At 35.6% G+C, this 23,094-nt stretch overlaps 1 protein-coding gene across 1 annotated transcript; it reads left to right on the top strand.

The window, feature by feature from the left end:
* Window positions 1-14,896, top strand: LOC129278584 (uncharacterized). The gene is made up of 9 exons (XM_054914726.2): window positions 1-113; window positions 1,667-1,955; window positions 2,497-2,652; window positions 3,441-3,583; window positions 4,305-4,445; window positions 6,064-6,212; window positions 7,557-7,655; window positions 8,572-8,719; window positions 14,635-14,896. Exons 2-9 carry the CDS (start codon window positions 1,746-1,748, stop codon window positions 14,894-14,896), a joined length of 1,308 nt encoding a protein of 435 aa, XP_054770701.2. The 5' UTR covers window positions 1-113; window positions 1,667-1,745.
* Window positions 14,897-23,094: the final 8,198 nt, after the last annotated feature.

The raw sequence follows: 23,094 nt of genomic DNA, 5'->3' as shown, positions 1-23,094 counted from the left end.
ACGGTATATCGGGTCGCATTGACGACAAAATAAACAATTTCGCTTTTTAGTTTGGATTTTGGGACAAATTTTGCTTACAGCCTTCAGTAGAATTGGCCGAACTCAATCATTGAGTGAGTATATCATGTATTAATTTCATGAAGTATTTATAAGTCAAAATCTTTATACGACATTCTTTTCGATATGAATTTAACATGTTAAACTGAAGGATTATTATCAAGCTCAATTTACCTCGGTCCCACATATTCATTTTTCTGTGATATGTTCGTTAACAGTTCCAAACTTTTGAGTGGACGAAATTGATACATTACGTACTCAGCGATTCATTTGATCATGGAAAGTAGTACGTGTACGTTTGGGATTTAATTATGATTGTGATGATGATCCTGATGATTAGAAAAATGATGGTGAAGAAGTTGCTGATAAAGTAAAATATGTCAAGATTATGCGATTCCATGGACATGAAAGTTTTTTACTTTTAGCAAAATAAATTGTCAGAAGGGTGATTATTATTTATAATTAATTATTTACTGACTTGTGCAAGAAAATCACTTATCAAGTCATACATGGGGGACCACATTTTGAATAAATATAAGCTCACTTTTAAGTTCATGCTTTTTAATCATGGAAGACACTTAAAATGATTCTTCCCTCTTTTAAATGTTTTTTTTTCAACAAAATATAATGTTAGAACTAAGTCACAGGTATGTTTTTTGGATACCAATTACAAACAATACTTATGGATGTGATTTTCCCCCCTTCCTTCAATTCACTGGATTACATGTAGCAGAGATGCCAATGGTTCCCCTTTTCTTAGTATTGTATTGTTTTGAATGAAAATAATGCAGTCAAATTAAAGTTAAACTGCATCTGTGAAACATCCAAAAAATAAATTTTTGACCCAAAAGGGACAGGGGCTGATAAAAACTTCCAAAAGTGTATGACCCGATCCTACATCATTTCCAGTAGTGATCATACTGGTTATATCCATGAAACAGTCTGGAGTGTTCCCTTCAGTCTAAAATTTGTAGGTAATTTTTTTTACTGATTTTCTAGTTGCATTTTGATCAAAATTTTTATTTTGTGGATAATAATGCAAGGTTTAATGAAAATTACACTTTTTCCCAAAGATAATTTTATACACATGTATGTCTATTGGATAAAGTTTAAAATGGTCCTTTTTTTATACCTAAAATATTTCTTTTTTCATCCCTCAAAATACTGCAGTTCTACTGTATTTACTGTGGTGGCATTCTTGATTTAGAAATTAACAATTTTAGAAGGGACAAACATCTCAAATTCTTCCTAAATTAGCTCAATCCTGTATGACAGAATGGAACATTTTGATTTTTTTTATGAAGAAGTTGGTCAATGTCAAGGAACATTCTGACCAAGTTACATTACTCTAAACTCTTATCTTAAGAATTGTCCCTATTTGATTTTTTCACCTGTTTATGGTATGTTTAGGTATAGATTAGTTTTGATAGCAGATAATGATCAATAGATTATTGTAATATCTCTACCATAGGGCTTACTGTACACGTATGAAAGCTAAAAATTTTTTTTTAATAATTCATTAGCGCTCTGTGATGAATATATATATATATATATATATATCCATATATTGTTCCAATTTAATGCATTTTTAAAACATTTCCTTCTTCAGATAATTTCAAAATTTAAGGGACCCTCCATTCTGCTGCATTGAATATAAAACCCTTACTAGCAGATTAAGACTCCAAACCATGCCGGGGAAGAAAAAAGGAAAAGGGAAGGGGAAAGGAAAGAAGAAGAAGAGCAAGAAGCCAAAGGGGATGCTGGAGAATCCTGCTGATGTTGTCAAGAGACTCCAGAGGGTCTACATGGCCCAGTGTCAAACCAAGAACTCTGCTGTCTGTCCTGGTCTGAAGAAGTTCCTCAAAGATTGCTATGAGGACAACAGACTTTCAGTCAAGGTAATATTGATATCCCATTAAGACAAGGCGCCAGCCCCCCTTGCGTGATTATGTAGTGCATTGTGCAACTCTTTGTTAATCATTAGTGTGCTAGTGGATAGGGACTTACAAGTCCCAATCCACTTGCACAATGATTACTCAAGAGAAGCATTATCTTTTGGGTTCATTTTGTGATGTGATACTGGTTCTGCGCAGTAATTCATTGAACCAGTTATTATTATTTGGCAGTTATGAAGACAAATGAATTATAGATTGACATTTTTGTTGCATGAAGAATGAAAGGAAACGCAAATTAGAATGATTATTTTTATAATGTGTAGCACAACTCAGAGGGAGAACTTTGAATGTACATGTAGACCATTGAGTCACCTTAATAAATAACTTGCCAGTAGTCAGAGTGGTTTCATTCCCACTGGAATTTTGCAAATGTTCTAATTGCTAATCCTCACATTTTGAAGCTGCATTATCAAAGCCTTTGTACATATAGTGGGTGGCTTTGGTAGGATGACTAACTTCGATAGATCTTCTGCTCTTCATACAGTTCATTTTGGAGCCAATACCAGACTTTGAGGACCCAGACTTGACAAATGTCCAGCTTGACCCGCTTATTTTAGCCATCAGAGCCGAAAGATTCAAGTACATCAAAGAACTTCATGTATGGGACATCCCTCTGAAGCATGCAGATGTTGCCAATCTTGTGAGTACCGTACTGAAGGAAAAGATAATTATCTGTCTTGCCTAAACTGATTTTGACAATTTTTCTATCTTGCATGTTTTACCCTTATTTTGTTTGTTTGTTGTTTATCAACATCTCCCCTTCATCTTTGCCTTGGTAGTGTAGCAGAAGCGAGATATAGGTGCAGCTTTCATGACCGAGATATCATTAACCCAAAATCCAAAGTTTTCAAAATCTTGTCAGCATAGTTGCTCCATTAAATTGCGTAATGCATGCGATACTGCCAGTGGCATTCCACTTCTTCATCTCTTGTGCCTAGTGGAAGTGGTGCCCAGGACATGTGCCCCCTCACTCCCGAGCTTCACTTCTGACTTTATCCATTTTTACCCCCTTTCGCAGTCAGGATTATGGAATGACATCTATTGTGGTCTTTCTCTAGAACTCTTGCATCTGTAAATCATTGATATAAATGTAAAGTAATGTATTTACATGTATACCCCTAAATGTTCACAATCCACTCTATGTACTTAAAGAAAGAAAATAATAATTACTTTAATTAGGAGAATTAAAATGTGCCACATATTTGTTAGATGTATATTATTTGAGGAATAAATATGATATTATAAATGTCAAGTTTATGTAGTCCTTTTCAGGACCAAAATCATGCCCACAAAAGAGTACATGGTGTACCAAAAGGCCTCTTTACTGATTCATTCTCTGCCATGGAAATGTTCAGAAGTTACTTTCAAATTGCACCTCTGTCACAGGATTTTTAAACTGATTTTCTGTCTCAATGATTGTCATTGCAGGCTTTAATGATGGAGAAAGGCCCCTATCCCATCTCAAGGTTAGAGCTCGTCGACTGTAGTATAGAATCCTATGCAGCTGAAAGACTACTCAGGAATTGTGCAGGGTTAACCAATATCACCACTCTCTCCCTGGACTATAATGAGTAGGTCAAACATTCATTGAACTTTGTGAAGTGACTTGAGAATAACTAGCGGTGATGATGATGATCATCATCATTGTTGTCATCATCATTATCATCTTTATATTTGGCATCATCATTACCATTATCATCATCATCATTACCACCATCATCTTTATCATCATCATCATCTCCATCATCACTGTCACTATGATAATCATGATCATCTTCACCACCTTTGTCATCATAGTAACCATTCACAAAAAACAGTATACCATGATTAGCATTACCTGCCTCCATTTTACTTGTCTTCAATCATATCGAACTCCATTTTCAATACAAGGACTATTTCTCTTAATTGATGTTACTCTACAACATTCCAGACATGAATTTTTGTCACAATTATGAATTCTCCTTGATTGTAGCTTAATTTTTTGCTAATTGCTGACCTTGTTGGATTTTGCATGAATCTTTTAAACAGTTCACTGCATTTCAAAAAAATATGTCATAGATTTCCAGGTTTATTGGTCTTTCAGTGTTCAAGTTTCAAATTTCAGTTTGAATTGATTTCAATTCCATTAGAAATGTTACATTATGAATCTGTGAGCAACAATATACATTCAGTGGACTCTCACCTAATTGAAAAAACAAAAGAAGGAACAGTTGTAATTGTATACTATAAGCTATAAACTTTCAATTTCATTTGGACTTTTTAAACATTTTTTTTCTCTTTCTGCCTTTCTAGGATTGGTGATAGCGGCTGCATTGGAATATGTAAAGGCTTAATGAAGAATGAGACCATGATCAGTCTTAGTTTATGCTACTGTGACCTTGGAGTGCAGAGTGGAACAGCCCTGGGTCAGGTGGTCTCAACAACAGCCATCAGGTGAGTTCATACTGTATGCCTACTTTGCTTGTTATTCATGTTCAAATGGGAGGCTGAATGTGCAATATTTATCCCATTGCACACATGCCATCCAAAATGTACTATTGCATAGTTATGTGATGTCACAATACAATGCAATTCTTTGCACTACCTGTTAGTAAAGACATGCAGGGGCAATATGCGGAGGGCCTACTTGATAAATACGCACTGCTGCAGATATGATGCATGCCTGGATCATCACTAGCTTGGTCTGATCCCCTGGATATTGCTCTTTGCTTTCAATAATTCTTTTTTGCATTTTCATGGATGATCATTGGAAAAAATCAAGTATCCTTCACATATAAACTTTCATCAACTTTCAAGGTGATGTATAAAACAAATTGTAAACATTTCTCTTTTTGCAAAAATACACGATTTTGTATACTCCTTGTTTAAAAGAGCATCTTTCTTTGTTTGTGAAATCTTGTATCATACCACTCATGCCTATTCACTCTGAAGCTGCATCTCACTGCGATCATATGCCGCCATGCGATTTTAGAAATAAATCAGATTTGTAGTATTAATCTCCTAAATGATCTTTTGTGAGGTCTTGTAGCTGACCAGAGATAGTAAAATAGAAATGATAATCTCATAAGCACCGGTTTGTAGAAAGGTCTAATTTGTTTGAAGTCTTGTGATCCCTTATTATTTAAAACTGAAAACTTCTTCTTTCCACAATCACAAAATTGTACCTATTCTAGGGGTCAGCTTTCGCTTGTGAGGCTGCAAGCTTCATCAGACCTTCATTGTAGCTCGCATCGTTGCTGGAGTATTAGGATTGAAGTCTTAGGATTGGATGTATGTGGAATATGATTATTAGAGGCTTAGGAAAATATGCTCTCTCCTCCAAATATCCAGTTCTAATGCTTCGTCGTGCTGCTTCAGCAACATTGCCAGCTACGATGAAGGTGTGACAATCAAAAGCTAACCAAAAATAGGTAAATTTTTGCGATTGTGGAATAAAGGAATAAAGAAAGTTTTCTCAAGGTATCCAAATGACCTTGTAATTAACGGGGTGTTGCAAGAAACTTGCTATCAATTACAGGTCAATTTAGGTATAAAAATCAATCATAAGTATTGCAATTAATTAGCAAGTGATTGCTGATTTGCTTCTAGCAACAAGGAGTAAACAAGGATTATAAACAGATTAGATATATTTGTTTTTTTTTAGTTTGTTCTGTGGTGGGCCTGATGTTACCATCATAAAATGATGAAAAGTGGCCCATGACTGCCAAGTAAAAACCATAATAAAATCAAAAGTGCAAGGTTTTACATCAAGCTAATTAAATATGAATTAACACTATTCTTAAATATGCCCATGTTGGGAGCTAAAGGGAATGTGTTGGAGGGGAGTTAATTCCACAGCCGAGCCGTCCTTGGAATATATGAACATCGATGAAGAGAAGTATTTGACTTTGGGACAAATTGGTCCATCAATTGTAAAGTTGCAATTATATTTTGCAATTGATTGCATTTTTTTTTGTAACACCCCTAAGCTTATTTTGTTGTGCCTTATGAACTTATCTAACCAGGGGCATGTCACTTGATTAAATTTGTAATTTTTCTCGCCCCACCCCAGGGAGGTGTACCTTAATGGGAATAACCTGGAAGCCGAAGGGGTGTCTGAATTGATAAGACTAGCAGTGGACCACGCCGAGGCAGAGAGCTACCAACGAGCACAGGAAGCTATCAAGAAAGCTGATGAAGAAGCTTTAGCTTTACTGGCTGGTAAGCAAGGAGTGGGGGGGGGGGAGATGGAGGTCAGAAAAAGAGTAGACAATAAAAAGGTGATAAAAAATAAAACAGCATAACGCTGAACATTTCATCAAATTTTGATGTAAATTACATGCAAGAAAGTTCTGACCCTTTGAGGTTTCACTTGATTTCTCAAAACAGATATGCGCTTTCTTTTCTTTATGCAAATGTGGCACCCCATGATTTTTCTAGTAGTGAAAAACAGGGGGGGGGGAATAAGGAGAAAAATACTGTGAAAAAAAGATATCTGGGTCGTGTTGCCCCATAGTACCACTTGTATTATTCAATTAATGAAAAATGATATCACATTCAAGTCATCTTGCCCCCCCCCCCTGGACCTGGGAGTAAAACTCAAACAACACATTTAATCAGATTACCAACAATTGACAACTGAATACTTTTTGTTACACTAATTGAATGTTCACCGGGTGATTATTGATTTGATATATTCAATTATCAAAAGTACATGGCTATAATCTTTGATATTTGACATCAAGGTGCAAGATGACAATTGAAATTTATGTTAAAATTTTGTAAATTCTTTCAAGACAAACGATGATGGTCGGTGACCATTCATCATTCACCTGTGTTGATGTGCATGTCATACAGTGTAGGCGCTGTAGATGGATACTCAATTAAATCGGCTTGCTCATTATATGTGACCACTGGTATGTCATCATGTGAATAGGTCAATTTTTTTATTTCTGATAATCCAGGTATCTTGATTGTTTTAACTATTCCTGTGTTTACCCTGGCGAACAATCAAATAATAATAATGATAATACATAAGATTTGTATAGCGCACTTTCCATCTTGATTAGATGCTCCAGGCGCTTCAGAGCAGAACAAGAATAACTATTTACATGTATTACATGTCTGAACACCAAGTCAATGTCTATCAAAAAGCACTCTTAAACAGGTATGTTTTCAGGTTGCCCTTGAAGGTGGTCACTGAAGACTTGGTTTTCAAACTCTGTGGAAGAGAATTCCACAGGTTAGGCCCTGCATGAGCAAAGGCCCGTTCCCCACATGATTTCTTAGCAACTGGAATTTGTAAGAGATTAGATGATGAGGATCATAAATTTCTTGAGGGTTGGTAAATTATGCATCAAAGACTTATTGTAACTGGGAGAAGTTCCATCGGCAATAAGGGTATTCGCCCCAGGCCTAGCTCCCACTCCTATTAAACTACACTAATGCCCTTACCCATAACATTGCAATTCTCTCTCAACTTGTCACATCTTGGATCAATAGATCAAAGAGAATGCCTTCAATTGATGAGAAATTGATAATTTTCACCCCTTTCCATTTTGACAGAAAAGGAAAGGAGTCGGGTGAAGACAGCCTTCGATGACCCCGAGTCAAAACCTTCATCAGCCAAGAGTTCTAAAGGTGGAAAGAAGAAGAAGAAAAAGGGTAAGTTTTCTTTTCTGGCATGATTTATCCTTGTAAGATGCTGTCATTCAATGGAGATCTCTGGTAAACAAGATTGATCTGATAACGACTCGTTCATACCCATGTACATCATGTAATTTTTTTTTTTTTTTTATTCTGGGGGGCTTTTTGCAAACTAGTGTCTAATTCTACAACATTGGGTAAACTCTGAGTTTGCAGGGAATGGGTATTTTCAGGGGCCCTTTGATATTTTCCAGGACTCTTTTGGGTATATCAAGGGTGAAATCGCCCCAAGCCCCAGGTAATTGTTTTCCCGGATGTAATCAACAAAGTAGATAGTGACATTTTTTTCCTACCCTTTTTTTTTTTTACTCTGTTGATGTATTAGATTGCATTGGATTTTTTTTTCCAAGTTTGAACAGTTGAAATTGAGTCAGTAGAACTAAGCAAAATCCCAACAATAAAAACAATACCAGGAGACATATATTGGCAAGCGACCACTCACTGAGGTAAAAGTAAAATGTTGATTGATATTGTTGAGGTTTGTATATTACCAATTGACGTATCACCAAACACCAAAGGAGAATGAAACCGGGGGGTGATCAATTTTAATTAAAAGAGATGACAGATAGAAGCAATTTATATACAAAAAAAAGTTCCATCAAAGTTGATTACTAAATGAGAAAGTTATGAACGTTTTAAATAGTCTCAATTAACTTTCCATGACATTTCAAATTGCCAGTGTTGCTAGAATGTGACATGTTTTGTAGTAAAACTCTACTTGTCTATCAAATTACATATTATCTCATTGTTTCTCAAAGTGCTGTCTTAGCTCAAATTACATTTAATTTGCAGATACCATACTCAGTTAAATATTTAGCCCTTCATTGTGGTGTAGCCCTTTTCAATATCAAGCATATATGTTTTTCTCTTGTAGGAAAGAAGAAGAAGAAATCGAAAGAGCCCCCAGGCCCTCCCCCGAAAGGTCCTCTGATATACAAGCTACACTTGGCAGACAATGGCATAGACATGTATGGGAAAGGATCGACCTACGCACCTATCATAGCAATGAGATTGTTTAGAACGTGAGTATTGTATTCTATTAATACAGTCAAGCCTGCTTTAGCAACCATCGATAAAGAAGAGCGTGTAATGAAGTGGTGTAGTAGTTCTGACCTGACTGTCTCCTTGTTATCAGAGGATTGTGTGTTTGAATCCTTTGGCAAGGCGTCAATCCACACTTTGCCACTCTCCACCCAGGTGTTGAATAGGTACCTGTTACGATACAAAAGCCTATGTGGTATGCTCAGCAATTGAGTCTTGGAACTCTTGTTGGAATGCTCCCCAGGGAGTGGAGAAAGTGCATACATTGTGTGCGGGCATGCCAGGATTCGATGACCGGGTAATGGTGGTGATTTTTTTACCTGATTGCTAAGAAAGCATGAATGCTTGTAAGTAAGCAACCAACCAGAGGACCGACGGCTTAAGGTCCTCTCCGACAGACCCGGTAATGAGGATGAATGCTTTACCACAGGGCACTAGCGCACCAAGTGGGAATCGAACCTGGGTCACCGGAATCCAAAACCCCCGCTCTACCGACTGAGCTATCGTGCTATAGTAATAATAATAATTGATTTAGAATTGATGTAATATTAATTGTAATAACAATGTAAAGCACTTACAGATATTACACAGATATTGTCTACCTAGAGTTTGAATATACCATTACATCACCCTGACTTAGTTGTATTTATTAAATATCATTATAGACTACAAAATTTATTTCCATTTCAAGTTTGGTCCCTTTTGAAACATGTGTGACAGTAACCCGTTCATAAAGACCATCTGCTTATAAAGACCTTTCTTGTCTCTCTTGGCCAGTCTTTATATACAGTATACAAATAAAGCACATAAGTGCGTGCATGCAGAGCCAAATAATGAACAATGTGCGAGAAGAGCCTATGGATGTACCGCACCGAGGTCTGCAGGACTGAGTGCAGTATATCCGTTTGGCAAGACGAGCACAGAGTTCATTATTTAAGTCCTCTATGCACAAGATTGTTTGTTTCATACACCCCCCCCCCTCCCCCATGTAACTGAGTTGCCCCGAGTGCTATATTTGATCTAAATTCTAGATAATTCCAGACCTCGCACTAATCCTGCTTTCTGACGTCAGAGTGCAGGATAGTGCATTTTGGATGCCATAGTGCAATTCGCTGAATATCATGTGATCCGATTTTGGACCAATCAGCTTACAGAACATTCTTGGGAGTTGTATAAGTTTCACTGAATAGCATGTAGTTTAACCCTAATTCTCCCGGGGGGGGGGGGCCATAATGGCCCCCCCCCTTGACAATTTTCGCGATATATCTGCTGCGCAAATTTTTTTGACCTCGCCGCTCACTGACTTTTTACTTTCAAGTCTCGCGCAAATTTTGAGACCAAATTTGTGACGCCCGGGTACACGGTTACGACATTACGCAACATTATGTAAGTGCATGTCAGACCCAAAATTGCTCATAAACGTGATTTCATGTACAAATCCAATGCAAATTGTGTACATGTATTTAGCCAAAATTCATAAATGTATCATTATTTCTACTTTTACTGATTAAACTGAATTAATTTTGCCTTGTTTATGATCAGAACTAAGTCTGGAATGATTTCCATTGAAAAAACAATAAAAAACAAAAAGTAAAATACATAAGAAATTCATAAAACAATAAAATACATAAGAAATTGATTTCCGAACTGAAGTTTTTTTAATTGCGATTGTTAAGATTGCTACAAAGAATTTTTTTACCAAAAATTAGCATTCTAGGAGCTTTATTTAGTGAATTATAGCAAAAAGTATGATTTATGCATAAATTAGCATAATTAATTCATATAAAATAAAATCTCATTATTTTGGAATATTTTACCATACAGCCTTGTAGTTTACATTGCACACTACCAGTGTGCAAATTTTTGCGTCGTTCGCGCAATCGGCGGCCGAGATCTTAAGGGGGGGCCATAATGGCCCCCCCCCCCGGGATTGACAAGAATCAAAATACCCCAGGAGATTGAGGGTTAATCCATTGATAACTTGATTTTTGCAATCAGCAGAGTTTTTCTTCAGATGCAAAATAAATACAAATACTGTATACTGCTGTGTTGCGTTGATTTAGTTCAATTTATTTTTAGTTCAATTTATGCATTTTCTCACCAATATAAAAAAATATATACAATATGTACAAGAATGAAAGTTACATGTATAAGAGAAAAACAGAAACTACTAAAAAATTCATAAGAACTTGTGAGATGTAGCTCCCAGTAAAACAAGGTAAAATACATATGAAAATCAAATGAAAAATATACACACAGCATTAGTAATCACCAGCATACATACAAGGGGGATGGATAATAATAACAAAAGAGGTAAAAATTATGTTATTATTCCACTTCCACAGTAGCCTATTTAAGTATTTAACCTCCTTCTCCCTTCCTGTCCTTATATTTTTCTTATTTTACCAAAATGATATTATAATTATACACCCAGGATCAGTCTATTCTCACTATTGTTTAAGCGAGGAACGATTGGACGGTCCTCGTAAAACTGCCGCGCCTTAAGCAATTCCAATTACAGCTTGAGTGAGTCTCAGGTGTGGGTTCCATGTCTTTTAATGTGGGTGTCTGCTGTCCATTGACAAAAGGAGGCAACTCTGTTGTTTTTCAAAATTTGCTTTTTTCTTGATTTGGGATATTTACTGAAATCTAGGCGATGCTATAGGAATTTGAGTCACATAGCCCCCCATTTCTGAAATATAGAAGTTTCAAAAGCAAGTGATATTTCCACATTAAACAATGACACATTTTCCTCATTGAAAGAAACTCATTCCACACAGTTGCTTCCTTATGTCAGTGGACAGCAGAAGTTTGCTGGACTGTTAGGGGCAATTAGGGGTTTGAAATACATCAGCTGAAAAATAAGGTTTTTTTTTTTTTTTCCTGAGTGCTAATTTTGCTCTAATTACCAAAGTACATATACAATACCTCTGTTAATCTCACAAAAAAGAAATATTGCATTGATGTTTCACAGGTAACAAGGGTTCTAGGGAAGCTTGAAATGCAAAAATTCTCCTACATGTATGTATAAACATTCAAATCGATTCAAATCAACAATTTTCTGGGGTGGACTTGACCTTTAAAAAAAGAGATTTTAGAGGGATTGTTTTCATTGTCCAAGAAGGGGGGGGGGGGGTGTACATACATGTACATGTGTGACATCACATATCTTCTTTGCATTGTCAATGAAAGGATCTCCAAAGAATCAGTGATCTCAACATTCAAATCCTCAAAACTTCCTTATTTTATGTCGAATTTTACTCAAACTTTTGCTGATCTTATTCTTTGATTTTTCTGCTTTCACACAATCTACCTTGCTCCTAGGATTTTATTTTTTCCTTAAATAGCAATCACTCTCTCAAGGGAGAGAAAAGAAAAAACGTTGGCGAAGTATTCCTTGATTGCTTTGAGCGCCCTAGGGCGGCTTATCAAAATCATGGATAATAATTCTATTTCAGAGCTGCTTTGGAGAATCACCTGCCAGGCTTGTCACCTACGTTTAACTTGTTTTTAGTAAAAATTAACCCCCCATGGCCTATGTCATTCACATGTCAGATATAGAATATAATTCTGAATTATATACATTGTAAATCAAGATGCAAAATACTTTTTGCATTAGTCAGACTTGTTTAATATGTATTGAGTGGTGAAAGCATGTATTCTAGCTAAAAACAAAATAATAAATCATTTACGAAACTGATAAGGATCACAAAATCTTGATTACCTTCATATTTTTCCTATTGAAGCTTGTAATAGGACTCTTTTTTGTCATTTTACTTGGGATTCTTGGAAATTATTTGTTGTTGTTTTTTTGTTTTCCATTTACTGTATCTCAACAAGAAATGACAATATTTCGATTCTTGGGTCCACGAGAAACGTGTACAGTATACTGGCCAAAAATCAGAGATAACCTCTACTTTCCCATCAAATCAAATTATTATCCATAACCTTGTCATTTTAAGGAATTTTCCTGTGCTTTTAGGGTTGTTTTTTAGGACTTGGGAAATTTGTTTATGCATGTACAGGATGAGTTGCAGTAAATTGGAAATTGACTTGATGTAATTTTTGTAAGTTTCACCATTTTCCTTCCCAAAATTTGACTGAGGATGGACTGGAAGTGGACAATATTCTAAACCCAGTTCTGATATACTACCATTTGACGTGACTTATTGTCCTTGACTGGTTTTCAATTCAGGGCAATAGTTAAGTAAATGATAACCGAGTATTGTACCTGGCTAATAAAAATGCTCATGTGCGATTCCATGCTAGAAAAATCAGCCATTTTCACAACACATTTCAACCTGCAGTCCAAACAAATGACGAACTTCAATTTGTTTTGTGATGATATCAAAGTACTACATGTACTGGGAAGTCGTGTAAAAAATGACAACCAACAAAAATATGTTTTCCATTGATGAATTAGGGGTGAAAATGTTACGTTGTATGAGACATTTCTGAGTCTTGTACGACACACACAATTTTCACCTTTAATTCACCCGTACTTGAACATTTTTTGTTGGTTATCACTTTTTCACATCACTACCTGCTTTAACTTTATCATTGACAAAAAAGAAAGCTTTGTTGCTCAAGCATCCAGCTACAAAAGTATAAATTGTTGTCAAAATGTCCTAAGATGACACTTATGGAATCACCCTCATGCTCACATCGAAACATTTTCACTTTATCTAGCTAAATTAAAGCAAAATTGTTACATCAGAAAGTCTGAGCCAAATAATGCGCAGTACGTGTTCCCATCTGTGCACAGCATGTATGACTGCTTATACACACATGTGTGGGCGCGTCGTGGTCTAGTGGTTCTGACTTTTGCATTTCAAACAGAGGGTAGTGGGTTTGAATCCTAGCCATGGCGTGTTTTCCTTCAGCGAGAAATTTATCCACATTGTGCTGCGTTCGACCCAGTTGAGGTAAATGGGTACCTGGCAGAATTAATTTGTTGCATGCACTGAGCACCGGTGATGGTAGCTCGAGCTAAAGCCCCGGTAATAATAGCAAGCGCTTTGTATCCTCAGGCAAAAAGCGCTATATAAATCCTGCTATTATTATTATTATTATTATGTAAATGTGTAAACAGCTCATGCAGACTTCAAACAGGTAGAGTGTTGACATCTTTTTTGCACAGTTGTTGGTCCCTCAAAACTGCCTAATCCATCCAGAGCTGCGCCTTGGGGATTAAAGGGGAATCCAGCCTTGGCCATAAAATGTTGTGTTGGGAAGGAAAAAAATAAATTAAACAAAATGGTGAAAGTTTGAAAGAAATCGGACAAGCAATAAGAAAGTTATAGCTGCTTCAAAATTGAGATCACTAATAGTATGTAGATTTCAAATTGGCAACTGGGTAAGTAAATTATGACCAGGGGCAAGGACAACTTTCCCATAGGCCATGTACTTTATTATCAGGGATTTGTGGTTTTCTCCTAAGTACCCATTCCCCTGGGGCAGTAATCTAAATATAACCCAGGTAGTATATTGTTTTATGTCCTCATGAAAGAAAAATATAATTTGAAATAAAACTTTTGGGAAAAATGACATTTTAGCCATAATATGTATTGGGAGTACATGGAAGAGTAGTCCTTGCCTTACATCACTATGACATCCCCTATGCAGCCAATTTGAAGTCTCCATGGGTATAGTGATTACCAATATTTACAACTTTTAGAAATTCATTACTTTCTTGTTGTTTGTCCAATATTGTTCAATCTTTCACCTATAAACTTGTCTGATTTTTCTTTTTCTTATAAAAACAAGTTTTTATTTGGGTTGGATTCCCAACATACCTAGCCCCGACGTCATAATTAAAGAACAATGAAGGCTCATTATATCAGAATTGATAAGTAAGTTTTTTTTTTATTGACCCCTCCCCCTTCCTCCTCTGCAGGCTAGTTGAAAATTCCTCTTGCCTTCAAGAGCTGGACTTGGACGACAATCTCATTGGTGATTTAGGGGGGAGAGAGATCATGGAGGGACTCAGAGCGAGAAAAGAAGCCGGGCTGGATGGCGTCAAAGTCTCGGTAACTCATCGGATGAACGGAGACACGTTCGGAGAAATCATGAAACTCGGTTCAGGACTCAGTAAAAAGAAGAAGAAGAAAGGCAAAGGCAAGAAGAAGGTGAGACATTTTGTTTATGTTGGGTTCTGACTTTAAATTATATGAAGAATTGTCATAGACTCAAAGCAAACTCAAACTGAGTTTGATCCCCGGGGGGGCCACTTCCATTGACGAGTGGATACCGTGCGCGACCATGGGGTCTCGAAAAGCACCCTAAACACGTACTTTCCATATTCTGAAAATGCACCCCTTAACAAGTATTGACGTATGAAACCCTACCCTTAACAAGTATTGGAAACAAAACGATACTCTTGGCAATTGAAATGAACCCCTAAACAAGTACAGCGGGTCCGTCGGTCGTCGGTTTTACCTTTACACACCATTTGGTGTAGTACGGCCCCAGCTTCCACACCTCGCGCAAATCAGACTCTAAACACGTAGTGTTGGGGCAAAAAGGACATCCTTTATAAAACATTTTAATTTTGTTTTATCATCTCCGCAAATTTGACCCTAAACACGTAGCAATCCTAGCGAAATAGATACCCTTTTTTCATTATTTTTGTGTTTTTGACACCCTTATCACGTTACGTACGTAACGTGCCCTATCTTGAAAAAGACATCCTTTTTACGTGTTTTTTTGGTCGCGCATGGTATCCACTCGTCAATGTAAGTGGCCCCCCCGTGGTTTGATCTCAAATTGTTTGTTTGTCTTAATTACTGCATTCAAAATAATACAATACATAATATCAAATGTGTTTACATATGCTATATACAAAATGATCCATAATATACAATACAGTCATAGTACATAATGAATGCAAAATAGTGATGTGAGCATGAATTTTAATTAAAAAAATCAGTAATTAATGAATGCAGGAGACCGTCATCGTGAACTATTAAGCTGAAATTGATGGCAGCCTCATAACAAATTGTGTACTAATAATAGTTATAAAAATAATGATAACAATAATGATAAAAAATGATAATAAAAATAGCTGTGATAATGAAAATAATAATGATAATATTAATAGTAATGATTGATAATAATAAAAATGATAATAATGATAATAATAATATTAATGATAATCATGATAGTAATAATAATTATAGTACTAATAATATCAATAATGATAATAATAATGATAATAACAATAACAACAGTAATAATAATAATGGTAATAACAATGACAGATTCAAAATCATTTGTTCCACTCAATAAAAAGATACAAATTTACAAAAACTTACATTTAAATACAATACAAGTTATACAAACTGAAAAGCGGCATTGATTTCACATACAAAGTAATGGAATTGACCTAGTGCAAATTTAAAGAGACTTGAAATTGTTGAGGCTGTGCCCCAAACTGGAATTGAATATTTTACAGTAGAAAATGTTAAGGTAAGTAACCATAGATATTACAAAATAAAGGAATTATTATAATAATAATATTAAAATATACGGTGTTTGTATAGCACACATATCCACCTTATTAGGTGCTGTAAGTGCTCTTATTTCACCTTGGCTATAAAGATTCGGGTGCTCACAGCTTCTTTTGAAAAATTACTCCCTGCCAGTACCCATTTCGCCTGGGTTGAGAGCAGCACATTGTGGATTAGTTTCTTACTGAAGGAAATTAAGCTTTGCTTGGATTCAAACCCACAACCCTCTGTTACAAAGTCCAGAGAATATTCCACTTGGTCACAATGCTCCAGGGATAGATAGGAATTGAGGAGTCAAGATATAGGAATCTATAGGGGAAGGCGGGGTAAGTTGAGCATAGGGGCAAGTTGAGCCACCACCCCAAAGCCAATAATGAATGAGTCAGACACAATGGTGGTGTCATGCATTGATGACCCATTACATAACCCTTTACCCAACCATATTGTTTTCGACTTTGAAACAAAATATATTTTTTTAGACGGAAAAATACAAATTTCAGCCAAAAAAGTAAAAAAGGGTGTAAAATAGAGGAGTCCTTTTTACCCACACACGTCTCTAAATATAATAAAGAAATAAGAACAATATTGTTAGTCCTGGTATTGATCTTCATTCTTGTCATATTCTTTTAAATGATGGATGCATAAGAAATGTGTGGATGTGAAAATATTGCATTAAGTTCGGACTGTGGTACTTTGAGCCAGCCAACATGGGGCAAGTTGAGCCATGGTAATTTTTATGGTAATAAAAATGAAAATTAAAAACAAATTGAAAAACCGTTGATATGCAGGCAGAAAGGTGTAAATTCACATGACAGTTCTTTTACTTTTAGAGGATGTTAGTATTTATAGAGAATTAGCAAGTGAAAAGACTTGAAATAAAAAATTGACATGCTGCTTCTTCCCGCATACATTTTGTACATAGTTTTTGTGGCTCAATTTACCCCAGAAGGTGGCACAACTTACCCCACATATGGGGCAAGTTGAGCCATTTGACATCATTTTTTCAAAGGTCACAATGAATTTCAGTGTGGGGGTAGAAAATTATATATACGTGAAAAATATTTCCCAAGAATCAAATTTAAAGGCAAGGTACTTATTTCTACAATATTATTAGTCATATCAATTCTAACATGCAAAATGCAAAAAGTGTCACAACTTACCCCGCCTTCCCTATCCATCTTATTTTGAGTTTGCAAATCGATCACAATACTTTGTCAGATGGCGGGGCCAAGGAGAGACTATCATAAAAAGTAAATTGTTTGAGAGAATGAGAAGAGAAAAGGCTGCCATTTATAAATGTCTAATCCATGGAATATCCTAACTTTTGACCTCGCAAACGAGCTTCATATTTAGAGATGGAAAACTAGGATTAAGACAAGACATCACTTGTCACTAAAATCATGTCACTAAAATTGACAAAAGGAAAAGAGAAAAAATACAGATTGAAGAAAGAGAGACGAGAGCAAAAGAATAGCTGTGCAAATGTTCATCATTCAAGTTCTTGCAACATGCATATTACACATTTATGATATGAAATTCAATACATTACTGAGTGTGCTCTGGTGACTGCATTCTCAAAACTGAATAATTTCATCAATGAAATACATGTATGTGGGTCTTTCCATAAAGGTAGGGCATGAATTGTGTCATTTCAGCATAACTCAATACTGATTGTACAATATATATATATATATATATATATATATATTGTTTGAAGGCCTTACATTCGTATTAAAGCCATACATTTTACTAAAAATTTGGGGCCATTTAGACTAATTTTCCATGAAGTTATTGAGCGAAATAGAGAATGATGCTGTTACAGGCACGCAGCACACATGATGTCCTTGTTTCTTGTCAATGTAGCCAATATTTGGTTTCTTGTGTAAGCATGATATTTTGTTGTATGGTGCCCTCATTTATTAAATGATAATGTAGTCATGACCTACATGTCATGAGACTCATGATATAATTGTCATTCTGTAGAAAATGTTTTCAATCTTGAAATTTATTGATTACATGAATAGAATTGGATGAATACATCATGTGTTAAAGTGTTAGTCTCCCCTGAAATGAAGTTGATTTGAATATAAGCAGAAAATGAGCAGAAAAAAAATTCTAAAGCATTGGCAAAAACCTTATCAAAGAATTTAGTTCTTGAGGCTACAGTAATTATTGGAAAGAATCTCCACTGATTGCCTGTTGATTACTGAAAGAGAGTGATATTGTAAGGGTATTTACAAATGTTTCGACAGCACTGGCCTTACAAAGGCTCAGTTGCACTGCTTTTATGATATTTCTAATTTTTCAAATTTTTTTAAATTTTCCTATAAAGTTATTTTAGAACAGCAGATTGATAATATGGAAAAGGTTGAGAAAGGAGAACAGAGAAATTAGAAAACAAAAGGGAATAGAACTAATTTTATTTAAATAATAGTTCTACTTTCCATGCACAAAATAGAATGCCCCAACCTTTTGGTTCGCCTTGTCATATGTTGAAGTAGGCTGGCAGTGCCCCTGTACAATGTGGTTTAAATGCGTTTAGTGTTGCCATTCTATGACCTTTGAATCTGATTTTGGAAATGTAGTGCTATTCAGAAAGTGAGCAAAGACAATTTCAACATCTTTTTGTACAAAATATCAAAAAATTTTTCTATAAAATTATATGTACTTGTATACCTTCTGAATGTCTTGCTCTCTGATTAGATTACATTTTCATGATTTGTTTTTGTTTGTTTGCTTTGCTCGTTCACATTTGCATGTGCCATGTTCTGTCTATTTCAAAATTTTAGTTAATTAATTATGAATCCACTGGAAAACGAAATCATGGTTTCAAATTTTAAAAAAATCTTGGAATAAGCGATTTGGTGCAAAAAATGGCTGTTTTAAGAGTGGTGTTTTTGGAGTTTATTTCATGTAGATTCCACGACTTTCTGGTGAATTTGTCCTGCTCGGATCTTTCAACACTGGGCGCACTCAAATTATGGCTCTGGTTTTGCTGGATTATCAATTATTCATATCTCAGATTATTATCGTACGATTTATTTATGTTCCGGCTCAGCATTGTCGATATGGAGGTTAGAAAACGATTGTGAGGTGTTTTTCTGGTGGCTATTTTTATCTTTATTGTTACTTTCTTTATTATGAATCATAAATCTTTGATTTTTTTTTCTTCATAAAGTTCGGAATAGAATATCACAATAAAGTTGTTTGTTATCTTCTTGTGTGATTCAAAATCTCTCAAATCTTCTAGATGCCTTTGAGAAATACATTTATTAGATTTTTCAGGAAGTACGACAAGCCATTAAATTATGCATAGATTACGGTATGCTTTGATACCTTTCAGTGCAGGTGAGTTGTGAATTTTTCATGTTACATATTCTTTATTAAACTAATTCATTCTTGATTAATGATTCTTAGCTTCGAGGGTTTGTACCTTTAAATAGAGAGAGAGAGAGAGCTTTTGCCGGCCATTAGCCTTAAGGATATCAATAATTAACACAAAATATGGCTATTGTTCCTTCTTGGTGGTTTAGTTGTTATTGGGGAAAAATAGTCCAATAAATCATTGTTTATCTTTGAAATATCTCTGGGGTAAATCTCAACTTACTTGTAATGTAGATGTTTTCTGCTTTACAATAAAAAACACAACTTCTTTGTCTAAGTACATGTACAAAGAGTAACCTTGTTTTACGAAGGGTAACTCCATCTAGAAATGGCAAGAAATAAATTGCAGAAACAGAACGTGGTCACATCAGTTCGACCAATTCTTTACCAGAACAAAAGGAACATTGAAGTTATGACCATCCAATAACAGATTAGCAACTCTAAATTTAACATTCTATTTCACCACCTTTAAAATATTCTCTTTTTTTATCATTAGTTTGGCCTTATTTCATTTTATTTATATTTCAATCTTCAATATTTTTACTTGATATTGTACATGTATGTACGTTTTGCTCTTAAACGTACTTCTTTATTTCAGGGGCCGCGGAACGGTTTTGAAAGTGGGGGGGGGGGGGGCTGACCATGCTAAAAATCACAATCATATGGTCATTTTTACGTTTTTGTACACAGTTTTGGAAAAAAAAAGTGTGTGGGGGGCTGATGCCCCCCAGCCCCCCGGTTCCGCGGCCCCTGTATTTTATAGATTACTTTTTGTTTTTATTAAAAAGAAGTATTACATGACAGCAAGTTTTTTGTTTCATTAAGTCAGATAGTAGAAGTATTTTTATGAAGGTTTGATGCAAATTCATCAAAGAATATTAGATGTATAGATTTTGAAATGTTGATTCAATGAGGTCACATGTTGGCATTTCTCTTATAAGAAATTATTGTGAATTTATGCATGGAACGTATCAAATATTATTTCAGATATAACAAGTAATGTCCACTTATTTACACTGAATGAATATATTCCATAGATTTTCTCATGTAATATTCCATGTGTATATTCATTTGTTTCCTATGTACATAATTAAATCCTGTATGCTGAATAGTTTCAAAAAGCATCATGTGACCAAACATATTCTCCCTATTTTGCGATGATGTTGAAAATGAATCGCCCACTGAAGAAAATTTACAATTCCGTGACGTCAGTGATGGAAGAGTGCACTATTCTATCATTGACGTCACAGATCATGCAATCTATCGGATGCACCGGTCAGCGAGGTGTCTCTACCGGGCAAGTCCTGTGAAGGGACGGTGCAGGCTAATCTATGTTCCGCTTAGCGCGTGGCTTCAGGATAAATAATACCGTGTTTACATTTAATCGGCATTTGGTTCTGAACCAAATGCCGATGCAGAATCGGCATTTGGATTGCGTTTACACGTTGTTACGATGCAAAAACCTGAAATGATACGCATACCTACAATATACGTCATAATAAATACAACGCTGGATCAGTGCGCTTACAATTACGTCACAATGGTAAAGTAATTGAAATGCGCACAAATTGCCGGTGCAGAATCGGCTTTCTGTTTACACGTAGTAAAAAAGCCGATTCTGCATCGGCTCGCGGTTCAGAACCTAGTACTTTGGTGGTGCAAATTGCCGGTTCTGAACCGCGAGCCGATTCAAGTTACTCGCGTTTACACGCTATGAAAAAGCCGATGCTGAATCGGCTCGCGGTTCTGAACCGCGAGCCGATTCAAATGCCGATTAAGTGTAAAGGTCAGTCAGCGCAGCGCGTTATCTATATTTTGGTTCAGATTAAAAAGGATGAACTACGAGTACATGTACAAGAACTAGATTGTCAAGATCCATTGTTTTAACTTATTGAAAGTAAGATATAAAACAAATATACCAGGCCTTTATTTTGTAAGTACATGTGTACACTCTTAATTTTAATGTTATCCAATTCTGGGTATTTTTAAACCAATAATATGTGCTTTTGGTGAAAACTTCACAGTATTGGTTTAAAACTACCCAAAGTTTTTTAACCAATTGTTGTGTGGACAGTAGGTTGCCCAACATTTTAAGATTGTATAGGGAATTATTCATCCTTGGTTTTACCGGGAACTAGTAATGTCAGTCTAACCTCGGACAAAGAATTCCCTCTATACTTCAAAGGTAAACCAGTTTTCAGGTATATACCACGGTATCTTTGTATAATATTTCATGAATTATTTTTCACAAATTATTTCATATATCCATGGATGAATCCCTATTTAATGATAATTGAATATCCTCTGCCGTGCACTGATCAATATCATGTATCGCCAGGTAAAATCATTTTAATTTTTGATTAGAATATGACTTAGAAAATATTCATCATTATGTTCATTCTGTGATGACTGTGATGGGGTGTTTGTTTTGCAAGCGACATGTTGTCAGTTGACGTGTGAGGTTGCGTACTCATCCGTTTCCGAGAGTCCAAATGTGTGCGGTTCAGGCCAATATCATCCTGTATAATTTTGGCCAGCCCTATGAGCGTCTTGGGACAATGTGTGTAACTGTTCACCATTTTTTAATTTTTTTACAGTTAACAAAAGCTCAGCTTTTTGTCTTAAATGTGATGCCTGATATGTATGGGTCACCATACATGTAGATGAGCAAAACTTTGAAAATTTAATATCAAATTCGATTCTTCATGCAGAATAATAGTCGATATTAAGTAAGGTTACAATGACCAAGCGTAATATAGGGAAAGCTCATTAGCATTTATTTTATCTACACTGCAAAACGCCGGTGTTAACTTAACAACAGCCTGGTATCTATATCGGTCCACACCAGAGAAGCGTTGAAACAACACCAGTTAAGAATCAAATCGATATTGCTTTAACACTAATTGGTGTTGCTTAAATGCCAAATTGGTGTTAGCCTAATGCCAAACCGGTGTTGTTTCAACACCTCTCTGGTGTGGACCGATTTAGATACCAGGCTTGTTTTAAATTAACACTGGTGTTTTGCAGTGTACTCTGATCCTTTCATCGATCTCTGATTGAGAGGGAGTATAATATCACTGGCGTAAATCCCGGGGGGGATGGGGGGATATACCCCCCCTCCCACTTTTTACGAAAGAAATGAAAAAAAAATCACAAGAGATAATTGTTTTATTGGTGAAAATTCTTCCTAAAATACCGCTTAACAAATAAAACAATATTATTGAATCATAAAATGCAAATAAAGAGCCAGTTCACCATTTCCAAACGAAATACTTATGTCCTTATTATAACATTGAAGAGAAACCCCCGTTTCTTCCAATTCATCAATGTTAGGGTCTTTGGAAGGGATTAAGATGGAATGTCAAAAAATATGAATGTAATCTCTAATAAAACCATTAAACCATCATGGGGTAAAAAATAAAATAATATTGGAGGGGTATTTGCCATATGGACATACAGTGGCG

Source organism: Lytechinus pictus, chromosome 16 (assembly GCF_037042905.1).
Source record: "Lytechinus pictus isolate F3 Inbred chromosome 16, Lp3.0, whole genome shotgun sequence".
NCBI classification, from domain to species: Eukaryota; Metazoa; Echinodermata; class Echinoidea; order Temnopleuroida; family Toxopneustidae; genus Lytechinus; species Lytechinus pictus.
This window is presented reverse-complemented; position numbering and strand designations above follow the sequence as displayed.

Coding starts and splice junctions, on each gene's coding strand:
- LOC129278584 (XM_054914726.2), top strand. CDS start 1,746: ATGCCGGGGAAGAAAAAAGGAAAAGGGAAGGGGAAAGGAAAGAAGAAG. Junction 2,653..3,440: donor ATGCAGATGTTGCCAATCTT/GTGAGTACCGTA, acceptor TTGTCATTGCAG/GCTTTAATGATGGAGAAAGG. Junction 7,656..8,571: donor AAAGAAGAAGAAGAAAAAGG/GTAAGTTTTCTT, acceptor TTTCTCTTGTAG/GAAAGAAGAAGAAGAAATCG.